The 19,614-nt window shown below is 37.3% G+C and overlaps 1 protein-coding gene across 18 annotated transcripts in view; it reads right to left on the bottom strand.

The window, feature by feature from the left end:
• Positions 1-851: 851 nt before the first annotated feature.
• Positions 852-19,614, bottom strand: part of nbeaa (neurobeachin a) — a 361,778-nt gene continuing 343,015 nt past the window's right edge. For 13 of the 18 annotated variants that reach the window (XM_088639451.1, XM_088639435.1, XM_088639439.1 and 10 more), the window contains 8 exons: positions 17,018-17,210; positions 15,434-15,505; positions 14,140-14,295; positions 13,398-13,568; positions 7,216-7,317; positions 6,499-6,695; positions 6,017-6,168; positions 852-2,747 (listed from right to left, as the gene is read on the bottom strand). In XM_088639451.1, the coding sequence (XP_088495577.1) occupies positions 2,657-2,747; positions 6,017-6,168; positions 6,499-6,695; positions 7,216-7,317; positions 13,398-13,568; positions 14,140-14,295; positions 15,434-15,505; positions 17,018-17,210 (1,134 nt within the window). In that variant the 3' untranslated portion in view covers positions 852-2,656. The remainder of the gene's footprint in view (positions 2,748-6,016; positions 6,169-6,498; positions 6,696-7,215; positions 7,318-13,397; positions 13,569-14,139; positions 14,296-15,433; positions 15,506-17,017; positions 17,211-19,614) is intronic. The other 5 variants (XM_088639437.1, XM_088639441.1, XM_088639449.1 and 2 more) reach the window with 1 other exon arrangement.

The raw sequence follows: 19,614 nt of genomic DNA, 5'->3' as shown, positions 1-19,614 counted from the left end.
TTGATCTACTCACGTCATCCATGTTTTATATTAAATACCAGCAAATGAAGAGTACTGTAGCAGTAATAAATGTGATAACCGGTTGACTTGTTCACTGGTATCTAAGAGCACTGCCATGCAAAACATACTGCGCAGCTGCACCATTACTTATTCGCCCTTCCTATAAGGTCTGGTCACAGTGACCTGCTAGCTTTATCCCAACGAAATGAATTAGGTTCCATTTGGTAAATAATGGGAGAGTTTAGAATCAAGTTTGAATCCTATTTCATGCAGGAAGTTAAAGATAAATTCAGGTATCAGAACTTAATCCTCTGGAATCAAAAACTCACTGCCAGTGTTTTGATTTTGTTTTTTATTATAAATACGACAAAAAAGGAAACCATTTGATTTTATTTTACAGGTATCGATCTTTATATTGGCATAAGTTAATATTTAAACGGTTCTCAACAAACACTTTGTGAAAATTTTCGTCTTATTTAAATTGTGACATACACAAAAAACAGCAGGTAAAGACAGTTAACTTAAGAAATCATAATGTAATTATTGTCCAACCAAAAATATGATAAAAACAATACTATATTTAAATATAAATAACAGAAATAGTGCTTCTTCAACAGTGTCTCCCAATATTACAATAGGACCGCAACCTATCCACCATTTTGAAAATTAAATATTTCAGCATCTCCAATTATTAGAAAACAAAATTACAAAGCAAAAACAGCAAAAGAAAAAAAAAAGAAATTACAGTACTGGACCATGATCCACAGAACTGAATTGTTCTTTTCATGCACAAGCGGTTCCATTTTGGATGGTTTCCGTACAAACGCCATGGAAAAAGAAAAGGCAAATCATTGAGTTCTTTGCATATTTTATTTTCTTTTTAAACTTCCAACTCACACACATCTGGCATATTTTACATCTTTGCAATAAAACATGGTTACAATAGCTTTAGGATCTTATATATCCAAAATATTTCACCATAATTTTTTTGGATGGCATGAACCTTTTTTTAAGCTTTTTTTCATGTGTTTGATCCAGATGCCTAAATACCCCCCCCCCCCCTTTCCCCACACTCTAAGCTACAAACTCATGATATTGCTTCGTGACTTGTGGTTGTACAACTTAATCGCTACACTGGTTTCCCCATGATTTCATAGTCTTAAAATACAAACAACAATGAGTAAAGAATTCAGTGCTAAAATTTACTAATACACGGTGGATGACAAATAAGTAATCACAGCAGTAAATAATGATATGTTTCTGGTGCAAAGTGCCAATACAAAGATTCCATTAATTAATTCCTCTTAAATAAACGACTGAGAGTGAGTGTAATTCTTTTTGTCTTGAGAAAATTACATTCCCATTACATGCCTCATAGCCCTACCAACACAATATGTACATCTATGACAAAACAGTCACCAAATATACAAAGAACATGAAGTTTTTTTTTTAATCATTTACCCCTGGATGTGTCATCTGAGTTTTATATTAAGCAGGAAAGACCTGTCATAATAACCCATTTTTTTTGTTTTTTTTGTACAGTAAATTATGAATAAATAAACCTGTAGTGACCTGAAAAGTGGACAATGATGAAAATTTCACAATGAACTTTGTTTCCTTCTGAAATAATTGTACACTGTGATTCGGAAACAAACTGCATTTACAAGGTTTCTATTTATATATATTTAATTGTTAAGCACAAGAATGGACTTTTCTTATTACCTATCCATCACTTTAAAAACAAAAGTTAGAAGAATCATGGAAATAACTCAACAAAGTGTTTTTTCATGATTTTTTACATTGGACATTATCCCAAGTAGTAACTAGATGTAAAAATAGGAATGAACAGGTAAAAATTATTCATGACATACAGTACTGCCATGTGTCCAAAGATAGATGGGTGGCTTGAGAAAAGAAATCCTTTTGTGAAAATGTGGCGAGGCCTCTCTCTAAAAACCAAGCCAACACACTTAACTGATATTCAGGATTAGGCTTTGTAAATGCATCTGTTCCACCGATACACCAGATTTACAATACATGCACAATGAAACTCCACATCTGGATAAGAAATGCTTTTTTAACTTTTCTTTGTTCTTTTATACAAGGTTTTACTTTTAAAAAAGTATCCCTTTAAGGTAAGATGTGCATCTGATGTACAAAGTATCAAATGTGGTTCTGTTTTTTTTTTCACAGCTTGAAAAATATGACTTAAGTCAGGACGAAAAGCTTAGTCTAAAATAGTTTTTCAATTTGATTATTTAACCATTCAGAGGAGTAGTGTTCTGGACTTTATGTTGGTTTGTTTGAAAGTCTTTTGAGATGAAAGCTTCCACCTCTCCCTATTAGAAAGAACTGGACTGGAAATCACACTGACAGGACTCTGTTCTTCGGATTCATGAGTTCACGTGACACAAGGTAGCGTTTTTTCTCATCAGCAGCTGGTGCTCAGGCGTGAAATAAAACACAAACGGAAACTTTTTCTAACTCTACAATGTACTGCTCTATTGCCGGGCATTATGGAATGTACAACAGGAGGCTTGATGCTGGAGTCGCTTGTGGGGTTTGTTACGTTTCTTGTGACACTGAAGGTCCCTGGCAGCCCGTTTCCTCTGGGCTGGTCCTGACCTCTCCCCTGTGGCTCCTCTTTACTCCTTGCTCAGTATCTGTTCTGATGCTCGTAATGCCACCGGTTAAAATCAATGTTAAAAGCCACAATGCTTCCGGATGCCATTCCAGTTATGAGAGTCCTGAGGTAGACAAAAATGGGAAAAGACACAAACCCATCCAATTACACAGTGCAACATGAAAACACAATTTTAGAAACAAAATGGGAGATTCAAGAGCATATTAATCACTTAAAGGGCTACTGAGTACTCGAGGCAACTCTACAGTAAGTTTTCATAAAATTAAGGCTAATAGTTATTTCATTGATAATTAGCTAATGTGCTACGTTTACCGAGAGAGACAGGCTGCTTCTCTGTAGGTAGGTTGAAACCTACCTGCCACACCCTGAGTAATGTCTTTTGGCTCTTCTTGCCAAGAGCAGATCATAAATGTACATTCTCAAAGCTTTGGATATACACTGCCATCCAACTTTATTCATCACCCCCCCATTGAAATAGGAACAAGAAAAACTAAATAAAAATTCACGTTACAGCTTAAAAATGTTATACATATCTATTTGCCATAAATAATTTAAGTTCAGAAAAGACATTGGTCACATGTATTCACACTTCAGTTTTCCAGTGGTTAGTATTTTGAAAAGCCTCCTCCAGCAGGGAAATACATCGACTAGCCACCTTTAACAGTGTATTATGTGGTTCTGGCATTTCAGAGGGGAAATTGATCTACGGCCTTCAGACCATTTGAAGCCTGTTAGCTTACTTAATTTTAAGATGGAAATATACATATTCAGTTGGATATTGAGACGACCAGTTGAGAACATTCATTTTCTCAACTGGTCATGGCAGAAACAAACATATGTCTGGCCAAAATGTCCTGGTATATGCTGGGGTTTATGATTTCCCCCATCTTGACAAAAGCTCTAGGATATGTAGATGCAAAACAACTTGAAGCAAATTCTCAACATGAACCTAATCTTTTAATGCTGAAAATACCGCTAATGTGGATTTTAAAAAGCTATTTTTGTTTCATATGACCATAAGAAATAGTTTGAATTGTCATCCCGATGATGGTTGGCATGTCTTAAAGTACAGTATAACATAATTAGGATTTTATAAGTGAGACACGTTATCTAAGCGATAACTCAGTCAGCTATATGATAGTTTTTGTTCCTATTCCATAAGGGGTAGGAGTAAATCCCCAGAGGGTAGTGTTTTTGTTTACTCATTAAAATGTACTCCCCAAAAAGAGATAAAGCAAGCAAAAATCACAAGATCACATGAAGGAAACAAACTTCCAACGCAGGGCTCAACTTGGGGCCCTTACTGTTTCTTGATGTAACCAGCAGCTTTACTGCTATATTGATCCTTCTAATTATCAATGAAATAATCAAGAAGCAGGCTGTAGCAAAATTGTGCAATGGGATGGATTTGAGGAGCCACAGGCTAGCAGCTCTGCTCTAAAGAGTTACAAAGTGCACAGCGGCTCCTCAATGCTTGAGAATGACTGAACAGAATAATACTGTACATACCATCTGGAAATTGGGAAAAAGCTTTTCATTAAATGTTGTTTAGCTAAGCTCGCTTTGCTCTTTCTGTACTTTGCACTTTAAACTGCATTTTGGTACATGGGTTATATATTCCTTATTCATTACAAGTTCTGATGCCCAACGGAATAAATGAATGTATGCAGTATATAAAATAATAGCACTCTGTATATTTTCAAGGTGCTTGTTAAGGGGACAAAATGGTGCATTAAGCTTAAGTGAGGTCAGCAGCAGATGTGACAATAAATTACAGCAGCTTTTGACATGTGAAGGGCACCATTGAGAAGGACTGTACATCTGCAGCAGTGTCCAGGAGCAAGTGGTATGTAGGGAAAACTAGCTGATTTCACAGGGTCAAGATGTATTAATACACCCTTAGGGGACATCATGTTGACACCACAGAACATAGTTTAAAGAAACCTCAGGATTTCGAATGCATGAAGCTTGTTGGAGCAAGCTACCAGGATCCAGTTCCGATGCTTGTTATTAGCAAATAATTACAAGAACCTAAATCACTTTCTTAACACCTGCTGGACATCTTTGGATTTATCTTTTTTACATAACTTAGTCCAGAAGCTGGCATGATACACATTAATATTCAAAAGGAACCCAAATCAATTTAAGCAAATGTGGGAAATAATAGTGAGTATTTGCAAAGTACTGGCCTCATGGGTAATTTGAATCTGTGCTAACTGATCATTTGCATTTTTTAAATTTAAACAGCGCATTTGAGAAACTTTGAATCTTTAGAATAACAGGATGTTTACTCTAAATGAAAAGAGATCTTTGGATTTCTACAAACCCAGACTTTCAGTGACTTAAAGTTCCCATGAAGAGAAAAATGGTATTACATCTTATGGGGTGCAGAATAAATCTAACGTGTAAGAAATACTGTTACTAAATCAGAAGTTCACCTCCTGAGTAAAAAAAAGCTGTTGCACTCTGACGAGGCATCAGAAGAATGAAATATCAGTTACAAGGGTTTCCCAGAATCTCTGCAGTGTTACAGACTTGATCTGGGTCAACAATAGTGAGTGAGCAGTTAGGCCCTTCACCTCCCAGTTTCCTGGGTCATCTGGTGATGTAGAGGATGAACTCTGATTAGGGAACTCAAACAACCCAGCTTCTGTGCTGTTTGCACGACACTGAATTCTGTTGGGAGGAGGGAAGGCTGGGGGTAGAAAAATCTGGAATTCATAGTGCCTGAACAGCAAACAATGACATGCTGCAAATCTAATTTAGTATACTTTCATTTTCCATATTTACCACCATGGAATATGTGTGTTTAACACACAATTTCCAGCCACCTTCCTTCTTACAAACAATTCAGTAAAGATTTTACATACCCCTTATACTAAAAATATATATAAACGTGCATATGCGTCAAAAGACATGGCTGTATATATTGCCTCTGCCCGCACTGCCTCGGGGAGCATTTTCAACTGTAAATTCATAACAGTTTTGTCTAGGTCTCTGTGGTAACTGCCTTCTATTAAAGAAAACAAATAGCTCTTTTTTTTCCACGAACATATTGATGTCTCATGAAAGATAGTGTAACTGCAGTAACACGATCTTATTACATAAAATCCAATTGAGACTCGAGATAAAGAAACTTTCTAGCTTCAAGTCTAGTGGTAGCTGTCATTTTCAGGGACCATATACAGTTTGCACTTCTGCCTAAATCAAACTTTCATGGAAAGGTTAAAAACAGCTGATTGGTCATGGAATATTTTGGATTTCTCATGAGTTGCAGCACGTGTTTATGCTTTGAAAATCTTTTGGGTCAGATTACTGTCTGCAAGAAGTACAGTACACAAAACCACCTGAAACAGCCACTGAAAAACTTGCCTTTGATCATGTGATAGGTCCATTGCTCTAATGCCAGCATCACAACCAGGGTAAATGTAGAGCTGCTTGAAGTCACAAGCCTGCCACACTTCCACAACACCGTTATCCCCTCCTGTCACCAGATTCTGGCCGTCACTGCTCAGGAGAATGGCCTGTTACAAAAACAGATCACAATGGCTTTCAGAACAAGGCTCCTCAGAGCAAAGTCTTTTCTGTCTATACAATATACAATGTGGGCCCCTTCTGACATTTTAAATGGTTTTCTCTGCTCTGAAGCAGTAAATATACAATATTTTCTTTTTGAAGATTTTGGTTCAAGAAATTTTGAAAACTAAACAGTTAAACAGTCTATTGATCAAAATGGGGTAATAAATCTAACTTGTTCAAACCTTCTCTTCATGTGTCTTTTTTGTGCAGGAAGAGAGACAAAAATGAAACATTTGGAGCCACGATTTGTGTGTTGGTGAACAGAAAGCACGTACTCTAGTTGAATCGTTGATCTCCATCTGGGCTAAGAGTTTGCCATTGATGCTGAAATTGCAGAACCTCCCTCGTTCGTAGCAGATGATACAGTGGCCTTCGCTGGACACAGAGATGAGACGCGGGCAGAGGCAGTTCTCTGGACCTTCCAGGGCTCTTAGGAGGTCTCCCGTAATAGTGTGAACCAGACAAGGCCCTTCTGAATATAGAAAAAGAAAAACACCATTCTCATGCATGACATACAGTAACAAGTAACAGTTCTGCACAAGACAACACCTGAGTCTTCTCAGATCTCAATTACACACTCTTCATTGAGTACTGTGTACTGTTTTAAACCTTATTATTACAATATTATTAATGCTTTAAGATGATTGCTTAAATGTGAAATGCAGTTGATTATTTAATTTTTCCAAGTGCTTGCAGCACACTTCTAGCTTTTCCTAGTTTTATTTTTCATTTTATTATCTTGTTATAGGTACAATTGTTACTTACCTAATCTAATGTTAATTCAATAATATTAAGTTGCCATGAATAAGGTGTCTTCAAACAAATGAATAAATAATAAGACAAGAACACTCTGAATAAGGCAGAGATAGTACAAGGACATATGTACTGTTAATCCATTGCTTCTTATGGTATTCTTTTACAATCTTTTTAGTCCTATAAGGAGTCCTGCAGGAATGCTAGAAGATTCTGAAAGGCTGTCAGTTAGGGCTGACCTTTTGCTCCACTGATGACCAATCCCAGCTCTGCACAAACAGACACACAGACCACCTCATGGTCATGACCAGTCAGAACAGCCCTGGGCGCTGGGTAGTCACCTGGAATACGAGACGAAGAAGGTATTTAGAAAGAAGGCATTTAAAGAAACCTACCCAATGGGCATATGAAAAGCCCTTTCCCTTCTAGAAAGAGCTGCAACACTAGAAAACCAAAAATGCACAATAAGTGTCTTTTTCCTCTAATGACAGCTTTTCACAGTGATAAAACCGATACTGGCTTTCAGAGATCATGCAAAAGTTGCTACTTGACAATATCAAAAGTCCCCTATAAAGGGGTATATTGGAGGTTCACTGATCCTTATGAACTCTAAGGAAAGATAGAGACCTAATGCTGACTAAACTAGAATGACTCTGAAATTTAAAATCTAAAATTCAGTCACTGGAGGTTTGAGGTTTTGACTGCAGAACCCTGTAGTCAATCTCTACCTGAAAGGAAGAATGGAACAGGTAATAAAACCTACAGTACATACACACTGCAGCTGAAATACAAGCAAAAATGGGATAATTTCAATGCAATTAATTGTAGTGCCCTCATTCAGATTACCTAAATTATCAGATGAACTGCATCGTCTTTAAATAATGATGCATATACAGACCTAGTGACATTGAAGATACATTTATGTACATGTTAGGTATTAAATTGTTTACATACATATCTTTATATAGGTGCAGTCTGTTTGAAACATTAATGAATGTGCTAGGGTTAATTACTCAGCCCATAAACAGTTTCTGAATGTGCTAGTTCGCTATGAGGTTTCAGAGTACAGATGTGAGTCAAATAAAATTTTGGATCCGTCCGACGATATTATGCCAACGCGGTCATTTTTAGAAAAATGTGCAGTTCTACTTTATGACCTGAACTTCTACTGAGAAGAAAGGCCCTTTGCAAGATATAGAAGTTCCTCATTTTATAGGTTTCTTTGGATTCATAAAGAAATCAATTAACCCAAGTGGCACATTATTTATTGCATTATTCCTCTCTGGCTTTTAATTGTGAGTTGAAGCACTAAATAGATTTCTCCAAAATGCAAAACCAAGGAGAAAAAAACACCTCAGTTAGGAGAAAGGGTAAAAACAAAAAAAGACAACTGGTTAAGAAGAAGTCTCTACTGATATATGGATAAACAGATGGATCAAATGATCAAGAACAAACAAACTGGCTGACGGAAGACTTCAGTGAATGGCCTTATTACTAGCCAAAATAAAAAAAGATCTACTAGAGGAACATAAACCTTTCATTTTGTAAAATATTTTTTGCATCTTCAAAACATTTCAAAAGATTTCAGGAGATAATATGCTGCAATGAGACAACAAGGTCATTCTGTTTTCTCTCAGGTTGAAATTGACCTTTAATTTAAAGCCAAATTGCTCTTTACTACAAGACACTTAGATTAAATCCAACCGCACATCTTATGCCACTATTATTTTCTGATGTGATATTGCGTCTATTCATTTTGTTTCAGATTTTCTTTCATCTGTCCTCCTCATTTCAACAACCCCACCCACCTTCTTCAGAATTTGAATTTGGAAGAAATCTCTTTCCCATCCATGAAACTAGGTGAGAAATCTCCACACTTAGCGAGTTCTCAAAAGATCTACACGACAGCACAAATTTATTGCCTTCCCGCAGTTAACTGAGCTATGGCATAATTACTTCCAATTAACCAGGCAGGAAATGATTATTAAAGAACCCTGTTGTGTAATTAACATGATCATTATTATCGTAATTAACCACAAGGCAATGCAGTATCTAAGTGGAAATTGTTGAACTCCTAAAGGGGAGTGGTAAACACCCAGTCTGTACCTTTCCAATGTAAGATCTTATCTGCTTTTCCTAATAACCTGTTTGTGACAGTCTGTCTACAGGCTGGTTTAAAAAAAATGCCCTGTCCCTAAAGAACAGCAAGTGCCTAAGACTTACATTGGTAAGATAACGAGAAGCAAAATTAATTAATGTGTGCCATCATCTAAGGGGCCAATAACCACCTCGATCTACTTGTGCACAGACTGGAATATTTTGGAAAATGAAACCTTTTTTTTTTACTTTTTGTGCTTCTCAGATGCACAATAATTAAAATCGCTAGTTATTTTACCACATAAACATTGAAAGAGAACAAACAAAACGAAGAACAAAAACTGCATGCCGTATAAAGAACTCCCTTAGCTGCACAGGCAATTAAGCAAAAACTCCAAAGCTTTTATAGAAACTGCATGATACATTCACATGTGGGTCTTTGAATGTAAATAATGGGTAATCATTTTTCCTTAATTGGGTTCATTGGTTAATAAAAGGTAAAAAAAAACAACAGCCTAAATCAAGGAAGACTGTGCTGATAGAACTTGCACACACGTTCTCAAAGGGTTAGGGTTCAGGCTGGAAGTGCTTCAGCTCCGGGATAGGGGCAGGCTCCACAGAACAGGAAGCCACAATTCCTCAGTCCCTGGGCCACAACTAAAGGCTTCACACTGTGGTCCCAATCGATGAAGTTACAGGCCGCAGAGACAGGTCCTGAATAGCACTGATACCTCTAAAGCACACCAATGGCAGCGCTGAATGGAATATATTTCAGCACAGTCCTCCCGGGGACTGGAAGTCAAGTCCAGCTCGCCTATCTGACAAAAGATTCAATCTGCCAAATGCCTCAGGAGGCCCCCTCTCCTTGCTGCTCCAATTAGATTGTGCAAATTCATTTTTAACACTGTAGGAATAGGTTCGTAGAGGGAGGACAAGGGTTGATTGGGGTGGAAGTCATTTGAATTATCACACATCTAACATTTTTTAACACTGAGATCAGCCCTGCGCTGTGTAAGACTTAAAATGCAACACAAATTATGCATTACCATTATTACTAGATGAAAAGACAATTGAAATATTTTGGACTAGTTCCTATTCCTAATGTATTTTATTTTTTGTTGAGTTGTATAATTATTTTTACCCCAGGTGTATAGTTTTACCCCACAATAGTTTTATAGATTTTAAGGAAGATAATGGAAAGCCAAACTATTTAGACACTCCCTCTCAAAAAGCAAAACCAATGACTTCTACATAAGGTTTACATACTGTAGTATAAATACTGGTGCAAGATCAGAAAAATAACCATCTGCATACCCTGTTCAGAAACAATAATTGCAAACACTAAAAATTAACAACTGTAAGCCTAAAATGTTTACTACAGCTTTCTATTGTAATAACATACAGTAAATTGCCATTTAATAACTTTTTATCTGACAAGTACTTGAATATGTCTACTGAGAAACAGTTTCATCCAAGTGTTTTTAAATTTCATAACAACACATTGTGTACTAAATTACTACACTATCAAATGAAAAATGAAAAAGTCTGGTCAAATGGCCTCCTACTATGTGCAACCTTTCTTATGTTCTTTCTTATGAGCTGCAAAATTAAGAGTACATTATGTTTCTTACTGTGTGGTATATTGAGTATCTATTTTATGTATTCTTAATATAAATAAAGGGAAAAAACCTGGGCTTAGCATAATTTTAGTTTAAGAAAATAACATCTGAGAAATTTTAATGCAAACATTGTATTACAAACTGATGAACAACTTCCGTTCGAAAATGGTTTTATTTTAAAAATAGCCCACTAGAGTGTGCTGTTTTTTTATGAGGTTTAGCACATGCTCAACATGATGTTTCTTTCCTAAAGGCAATGGCAACTCAAGAAAAATGGAATGGAATTTTTCTCATTGCATTTCTGTTTCTAATGAGTGGTCCATTACATGCTGTGGAACTGATTAACAACATAAGCTTAAAAATGAATAGAAGCCATTTGGCCCATCTAGCCTGTTTGGTAGCTAGTAGCTAACTGATCCAAGGATCTCATCCAATTGTTTGCTTTAACAACATGTTTGGGTATCTTCTTTACCCACAATCCTGTGGGTAAAGCAATGCCACTTGTTCTTAGTTTTACATTCTGCAATTTCCCTCACGGGATTATAAAGTATCTATCTACATGCACATCCACATACTGTAGTTCTCACTTAGTGGATGTCCTCTGGTCATGATTCACTGTTCATTCTGAAGAAGTCTACAGGCAGTACCTTTGAGGATTCTGAATACTTGGATCCCCTTGTAGTATTCTCCATTCAAGGCTAAAAAGGTTCAGGTCCTTCAGCCTGTAGGACATTCCATTAAGCCTCAGACTGTATCTGGTTGCTCTTTTCTGGACTGATTCTAGAGGAGCAATATTTTTCTATAACATGGTAAACACAGCTGTACAGAATATTCTAAATTACTATTCTTTATCTTCATGAAATTACAATATTGCTGTATATCAGAATGAGATTATACTTGGTTACTGAGTGATTAATCTACATTTTGCAAGACAAAATAAATTGCATGAATTGGGTTGAGGAACTCAAATTTATTATGCCACTGACCACATTCAGTTCTTTTGGACTTTTATTTAAATTATGATTTACAGTACACCAATCCAGCAATCTGTTTCCAAATACACTAATGTGCTTCTTGTATGATTGTAATTGATTTTTTTTTCCGTTTTTTGGAATAAATGCACCTTTCTTGGTGAATTAGTGTCTGGTTTAATAATGTCTCTCAGATAAAACGATAATTAAATAATAACTGATGAACTCCACTGATATTTGAGATTGATATCCTCAATCAGAACAACTGACAACTTGGTGTCTATTACTGGTCATCTGTCAAAAAACTCTTTAGCCAAAGTATTACATTGAAAAATAAACAAATTACAGAAATAATATAGTAATTGAAAAATCCACTCCTGGGGCAAAATGAAAAATACTATCACCATTCCTTCTTGTTTCTATTTTCTTTTTCTTTGTTAATTTTGAGGTGAGCGTAAAAATTCTTTGTTTCCAGAAGCTGCACAGTAAGCATTATCTTGGTAAATATCTGGGGGATTCTGTTTTCCACAACTGCTAACAAGAGTGAATCTGCCCTTTACTAATTGGAGGCAACCAAGCTGAAATTCTTAATTAACTGTCTACGCTGCACTGAAGTTAATTATAAAATTCTAGCACCTAAACCGATATTCTTCTAACATCTGACACTTGGAAACGCCACCCCACCCCCCAATTCTTATTTCCCACTGCACCTCAGAATCAAACACCACTGAATACCAGCTGGAGTAAGTAACCAGATTTTGTTTCTGCCTGGCTTGAATAAGAAATTTCTTTGCTGTTCTGCATGGTTCTGTGCTGTTTGTTGACACACACATCTTAATGCCTTTTTAGCCTATCGCAGTTACAATCAGGTAACCTCTGGACAGAATTTAAGAAACCAGAAAAAACTAACTTTTTGCCCCCCCTCGCTCTTGAATTTCCCTGTTAGATACAAGAAGGTATTCCAAATAAATGCTTAATAAGATGTGATCTAGAGTGATATATGGAGGAATATTGTAGCTAATATAAATAAGATAAAGGAATAGTATTTGAATCTGTGTGATTGGCTTAATCTTCAGTCTTTAATAACTGCATACTGAAATGTCATATGAAAATGGGATTTATGAGGCATAGTAAAATAATTTGGTCAATCATAGTTATTGTGGGGGTGGGTGATAGTAAAACTGTCCACAATCTGAGATGGCAGAATATCTGACCATTCTGAAAGAGGTATTTAATTTGAATACAACTAGTTTGCATTCAGGTGTGTAGATTACAGTGATTGGTATAAACTGAAACTAGCTCAAGGTTCTGCACATTAAAATAAATCTTTCAAAGATGACCAAAATTTAACCTTTTCATAATTTCTAGAAACACACATAAGAGATATGTACTAAATCCAATGATTTAATCCAATTAAAATATCAACTAAAAAAGGGTATTCATTGGTTTCAAAATAAAAACACAGTTATATAAAATATTAGGAATAAAGCAAACCAGATTGCTTCATTTACAGGGCACTGAGAGAGATGATATCAAAAACAACTTCCACATATATTACATTGAATGTGAAGGAACTCTCTTTTTATTTATCTTTGTGTTTGGTAACTCTAACAACTGGGTCTATCAATAGTTTGTCTATTTAATTTTGATTGTTAATGGCATTACGGAGATAGTTATGAGGATAATTGTATTTGTTTTCCTGTGCAGCACTGCAATCTTCTCTTGCCCACTCACTGTTATTGGGATTGTCTCCAATGATGTGGTGTCTCCCACTCCAGTACCAGAGCAGCAGAGTGGCATCTCTTGACCCAGACACGATATAGCAGTCTCCGCCAATGTAGGACTCTGAACGGGCCAGGCACATTACCACATCCCAGTGACCAAACACAATCTGGGTCAGCTTGCCTGCAGGAAGCAAACAATGATTTTAGAACCATTCCGTAACTCATACAGGTACAGAAGGACAGACAACAAATTCTAATCTAATGAGGTAACCTGAGGAAAAATAGAAAAGAAATGGAAGGGTATATACTTTTTGAAGAATGTTAGGATTTAACCCATACTGTCTGTATGTTGGTTTTGTACCCGTTAATCATGGAAACAAAACAAAAAGTGTGATAGGCACAATCTGACAATGCTAAACTCTGAAAGGGACAATGCCACCAAGGTCTGTTGAGTTCATTAAAGCAGATTAGTAATATTTCATTCTGTAAGTGGGGCTTTAAAAATATTTCAATGATGTTTTTGGCAAGTCAATTCATATCACTTTCACATATCAGTTCGTAAAATTATCATAAAATGGTTAGGCACACAACTACAAATATTTTGCAAACCAAATTAACACAAACTAAAAAGCTACACTGCAATTACCGTTCTAAAAATTGTATTTCTATAGAATATAATTTCACGGACAGAAATCACAGTCATCCCAAACATATCTAATAAACTTAGCTGTGCAGGCCATTCTTGCTTTTACCTGTTTCTGTAGAGTACACCCTGAAACTCTTGTCCCAAAACCCACAGACAAGAATGTAGCGGTTATCAGCTGTCACCACAAAGCAGTGTGTGTTGATTTGGATACTCTGGTCCACCAGATCTGTGATTTGTCTTTTGTTCATCCCAGAGTTATTGGCTTGAAAAAGACAATATTAAGTTAAAATTCACGAACCCAAAAAGGACCGTCAGATTAAAAATCCTACAGCTGCATCATCGGTACTGCAAACAAATTAACTTGATATCGTTTAGTAAATAACTTATTTTTTAAAAATCACTGAGCTAAAATAATAAGAAAATAGATTGGCAGAAGATTTAACAGGTATTGTAGAAAATACCATCCAGTTACAAATGTATAACAACTGATGCATAAATAATAAATGCATTGATACTGACCAGCAAACACTATCATTATCGATTGACCAGACTTTTTTTTTTTGTTACTCCCATCTGATTTTTGGAATCACCAACTGTATTTTTTTCATGTCTTGGCTCATGGATGTGACCTGCCTGCCTCAGAGTAATTTCGCTTTTGTCCCTTACCAACAGCACCACAAAGCTGCAAGCACCTGGGAGGCCACAAGGATCTCTGTGTTTGTCTCTGGCAGACTAATCCCATCCTGGCCTCTGCAGAACTCTACTCATTGTGTTTCACAGCTTGGGGAACGCAGGTCATAGTCAGCTGTAGTTACCAGTCAGTAAGGAATATGACCCAGGCTCGAACCTGTGACCACAGAGCTCAACCTGTGCACAACCATGCACGTTTACCATGTTGTCACTCAGAAGCCCTGAAATTATATTTTTTGAAGCACAGCAGGATCTTCGCTAGAAGTAATTTACAGAGTCATGTGTTGTACTACATGAATGTCATAGATTCTGTTTTGTTGGGTCAATAACAGGTGTCAAGACACATCACCACACTGATCCTTAAGCTGTAGACATTGCATTCAATGTCAATCATGGGAACAATGTGTGCTTCCCAGAACTAATGATTACTGCTAGTAAACAGTCCTGTCTTCAATGCGTAAAGGTAAGGAAAAAGCAGATGTGACCTTGGAATGTGTGTTGCTCCTGATGGAAAAAAACATCTGAGCACCAGTGTAATATACTGTACTTACAAAACATATCTATTTCCTGAGAATCTGATACACCATTACCGCGAGCCTAGTGACATTTTCCTGATATCTCGCACCACATGGTCAGCAGTGAGCCTTTTTCTGCCTGATGCATTAATAAGTCTGTCTTGAGCCTCTATCAGGCCATGGCGCTGGACTCACCAATTAACGGATCCATTTCAATGGGCAGGTGATGAGCTTGCTCCAGCGAATATCCCGGGGCTCCCCGGAGACCTGCGCACAGACACACAGCATGTCACCAAGGAAGACTATCTCTCTCCCACCACACACACTCCTTTTGACACCCATTCCACTCTGCCCATTATGTACTGCACCACCGAGGCTGAAAGGACCAGATATGCTCTTTAACATTGGGATGGGATTTCAGCTATTTAAAGCCTTCAATAAAGATGGCTATTTAGTCATGCCACTGATTATTTCTCTAAGCAACAGTGTTTAGTCACATGATATCCATGTTGTACTACTGCAGTACCACTATGACACTAGCGGATAATTTGCTATTTTGCAAAGAGAAAAAACATGCTCTTTTCTTAAAATGCACACCCTGTTGATTTAAATTGTTTGTTTGCAATTAATTTTTCAGATGTCTGACAGTATGATCCCTTCCTTCAAATGAAATACAGCATTTACTTCTGCATTTAAGAGGAATTCAGCTTGTTTTAAAAATAAATGGTAGCATGTTCTGCTTTCGCAAACTGTTCAGATTTTAACTACGTAAAAGATAAATATTTTTCCGTTAAATAGTTTTAATTATTTTACAGCCTTTATTTTTTGTTAATGATAGTGAAACAGATTGCCCTGTTATTTATTCCTGCTCTATTATTTTTATAGGAACAATCTTATAGGTCAACAACAATACTAGCAGTAAGAAAATAGAGAGAAATGGAATAACTAAAGTACCCAAACCTGAAATATTGGTGTTACATCTGACCCTTTTCAAATATTTAAACTCATACGAGAGTCTCATATACTGACTAGGATCAGTTATTTGCCCTGAAATCAATTTACAACAACAGATGGAAAACTCTGAAACAAAAGCTTTTGTTTGTTAAAAGTTTTTCTGTGGCCATCATGAAGATCTACTGCATTTGGCCCCTGACCTCAATGTGATGCTGTGTGTTGCAGGGATTTCCTTGGGTAATGTTCTTCACACGTGTGTGTGATTGGTAACATGTGGAAACACTCTCGACAGAAATTTTTATTCCTCAAATCCTTTACCCAGGCATGGTCTGGATTAGAACCAAAATGTTTTGTACATATATGAACTGACCACCTTGGAATGAGAAAAGTCTTATAAAGGCAAAACCAGAGATTTCTTAAACTTATGAGAGTAAGTAATTACTAGCAATGGAGAAAGAACAGCAAAGTGGAACTTCAGACTTTGAAAGTAAGGACAAGTCTGTAAGTATTCTTAAACATCTGATGTAGAACAACTTGTCATTTAGTCATACCATAGAGATGCCACCTGTGTGTGTGCCATACACCTAACATACTGCACAGAGACTGATATAAGCATTCAGAGAAGTGTTTCCTTTTAGAAAGAAGTATTTATAATTAGAATTTACAGAGGTATCTGAACAGTAATAGCTGTTCATAGCATTGTGGAACATCTTTTCCTGTTTGTTCCAGCTTCACAATCTTAGTTGAGCATCCACTACTGCCTAGTGAGGAAGAGGGAAGGGGGTTCAGTCAACTCGAAGGCTTCGTTTCCTTTGTGTCACCTACCTACAGTGTTGTGCCATCGGTTGACCGCAAAAAGGCGGCTGCAGGTGACCGTCACCACGGCGGGGACGGCCAGGTGTGGCAGCGTGTTTGCAGCCACGTGAGTGACAGGGGAGTTGGAGGGAAATTTGAGCACCATTATAACATCCTGCTGCATCTGGTCCTTGAACATGAGAGGGCTCTGTGGAAGGAAACACTGTTGAGTAGAAGAGAGAAAGGGAGAAGAAGCGGGGAGGGAATGGGGGGAGGGGGTAAGGAGGAGGGAGGTGGCATTAAGGAAAAGAGGAAGACAGAATGGAAAAAGGCAATTAGTGTGGAGGTTTGAGGTAAAACAAGGTACAGACATCAGGAAGGCTGCATGCACAGGGGGTGGCTGGTCAAGCACCTCAATCTCAGCGTTTCTTATTCAGTTTTTATACCATTCCCCTGAAAGCAGAATGCAGGACTAGAGCACTACAGCAGGGATAGCGCATGGAAATTCATATTGCTCAAGGCAGGGCTGGTCTGAGGAGGGTAGAGTTAGGTGGTTTCAGAAGGAGTAAAAAATGAGATGATGTATTAAAAAAATAGTCATCTTAAAATCCTTACAGCCCTTATAATAATTTAAGCTTTGGATACAGAATAATTGTTAAGATTAAATTAATTGTAAGATGACAATTGTTGAAACAAGAAAAAAAACCTGACTTCATATTATGTTTGAGCACATGTACAGTATGGTATACCCAATCGTTACTTTGAATAAAGCTGCATTATGTAGAAACCAATTTTAATAGGAATGGATAAAACTGATTCCTTAAAGGTTCAGCATGACTGCAGGTACCTTATTTATTGGCAAAATCAGATATTCCAAATCCTTGGGGAGAAAAAAGTCACATTATGCACTTGCAGGTAGCTTTTTTGTAGCCGCCATGTATGTTTCAAACTGTTGACGACCTTTTCAGTTTATTACATCCTATTGGCTACCTAAGCATGCTTAATTTCCTGTCATCATAAATTATTTTTGTCTGTTGAAGGCTCTGTTGAATCCCACTTCAGGCTCCATTGATGTCTCAAAATCTGCAACGTCTAGAGCTTGAAAACTCTACGTATTCATCTGAGATGCTTTGTCAAGCCTTTAGTTGCAGCCACTGTGAGTTCTTGTGGTGTACTGATTTTAATTTTTATTCAGCTTGTACTGTAAAATGCATGTTCATTTGGGACCACCAATCCAGGGTTTGACTTGGTTAGTCTAACATCAACTTTTTTTCTGCTGATGAACCCCTTTGTTGCATTGGTCACACATGTTGGGTCACACATGCCAGCAGCCATATCACCCTCCAACTCACAACTGGCAACCCACTGAAGCTAAGCAGGTGTGAGCCTGGTCAGTACCTCGATGGGAGACCTCCTGGGAAAAACTAAGGTTGCTGCTGGAAGAGGTGTCAGTGGGGCCAGCATGGTGCGCTCACCCTGCGGCTCATGTGGGTCCTAATGCCCCAGTGTAGGGACGGGGACACTATACTGTAAACAGGCGCCGTCCTTCGGATGAGACATAAAACCGAGGTCGTGATTCTCTGTGGTCATTAAAAATCCCAGGGTGTTTCTCGAAAAGAGTAGGGGTGTAACCCTGGCATTCTGGCCAAATTTCCCATTGGCCCTTACCAATCATGGCCTCCTAATAATCCCCCTCTATAAATTGGCTTCATTACTCTGCCCTCCTCCCCACTGATAGCTGATGTGTGGTGAGCGTTCTTTTGCACTATGGCTGCCATCGCATCATCCAGGTGGATGCTGCACATTGGTGGTGGTGGAGGGGAGTCCCCATTACCTGTAAAGCGCTTTGAGTTATTATTATTATAACACAAGCCTGTTGTGTTTTCAACAGTTGTCATGATGTACTGAAGAACCACCCAATAAGTATGGAAGCATTTTCTTATATACTAACAGATGTGGTTGTCCCAGAACTCTCCCAGTTCATCTCTGTACTTCCAAGAGAATTCTAATCTGATATTTCTGTTCTTGGTGCTGAAGAGAGGTTTACCTCTTGCAGTGTTGTCTTTGTAATTCAGATGTTTCATTCTTCTGTCAACTGTGGATTTTGATACCTGTGTTCCTGCACCCTGGAGGTTCTTAGTGAGTTCACTGAGAGTTGTTTTAACATTTTCCTTGACAGCTTTGATAACATTTCTGTCATCAAATCCAGATGTTTTTCTTGGCAAATCCAGTCTTGGTTGATTGGTAATTATACCTGTGGTTTCGTCCTTCTTCAATGTATTCCAAATTGTTGATTTTGTGATGCCCAGCTTCCGTGCTATGATCCTGACTGAGTTTTTTTCTTTTCTTTAACAGGAAAATCTTTGGTTTTCATTTCAACTTTCAACTGAAGACTGTAAAGTGAGAGTTTAATAGGATATTCGCAGTTCTTTTATGGGTGCCTAATTACCCCATATCAGACAATATCACTTAATTACACTATTTATACTATCAGTTTGTTTACTTGACCCTGAATTTACTTGATTAACCATAAAACACATATAAGTTATCAGTCATATATTTTCACAAAAAATATGATCAGAATTCATAAGTGAATAAGGGTACTTTCTTATCAGGTACATCAGTTG

Source organism: Lepisosteus platostomus, chromosome 7 (assembly GCF_059453375.1).
Source record: "Lepisosteus platostomus isolate fLepPlt1 chromosome 7, fLepPlt1.hap1, whole genome shotgun sequence".
In the NCBI taxonomy this organism is placed as follows: domain Eukaryota; kingdom Metazoa; phylum Chordata; class Actinopteri; order Semionotiformes; family Lepisosteidae; genus Lepisosteus; species Lepisosteus platostomus.
Note: the sequence above shows the minus strand (reverse complement) of the source record. Positions and strands in the feature narration are given on the sequence as shown.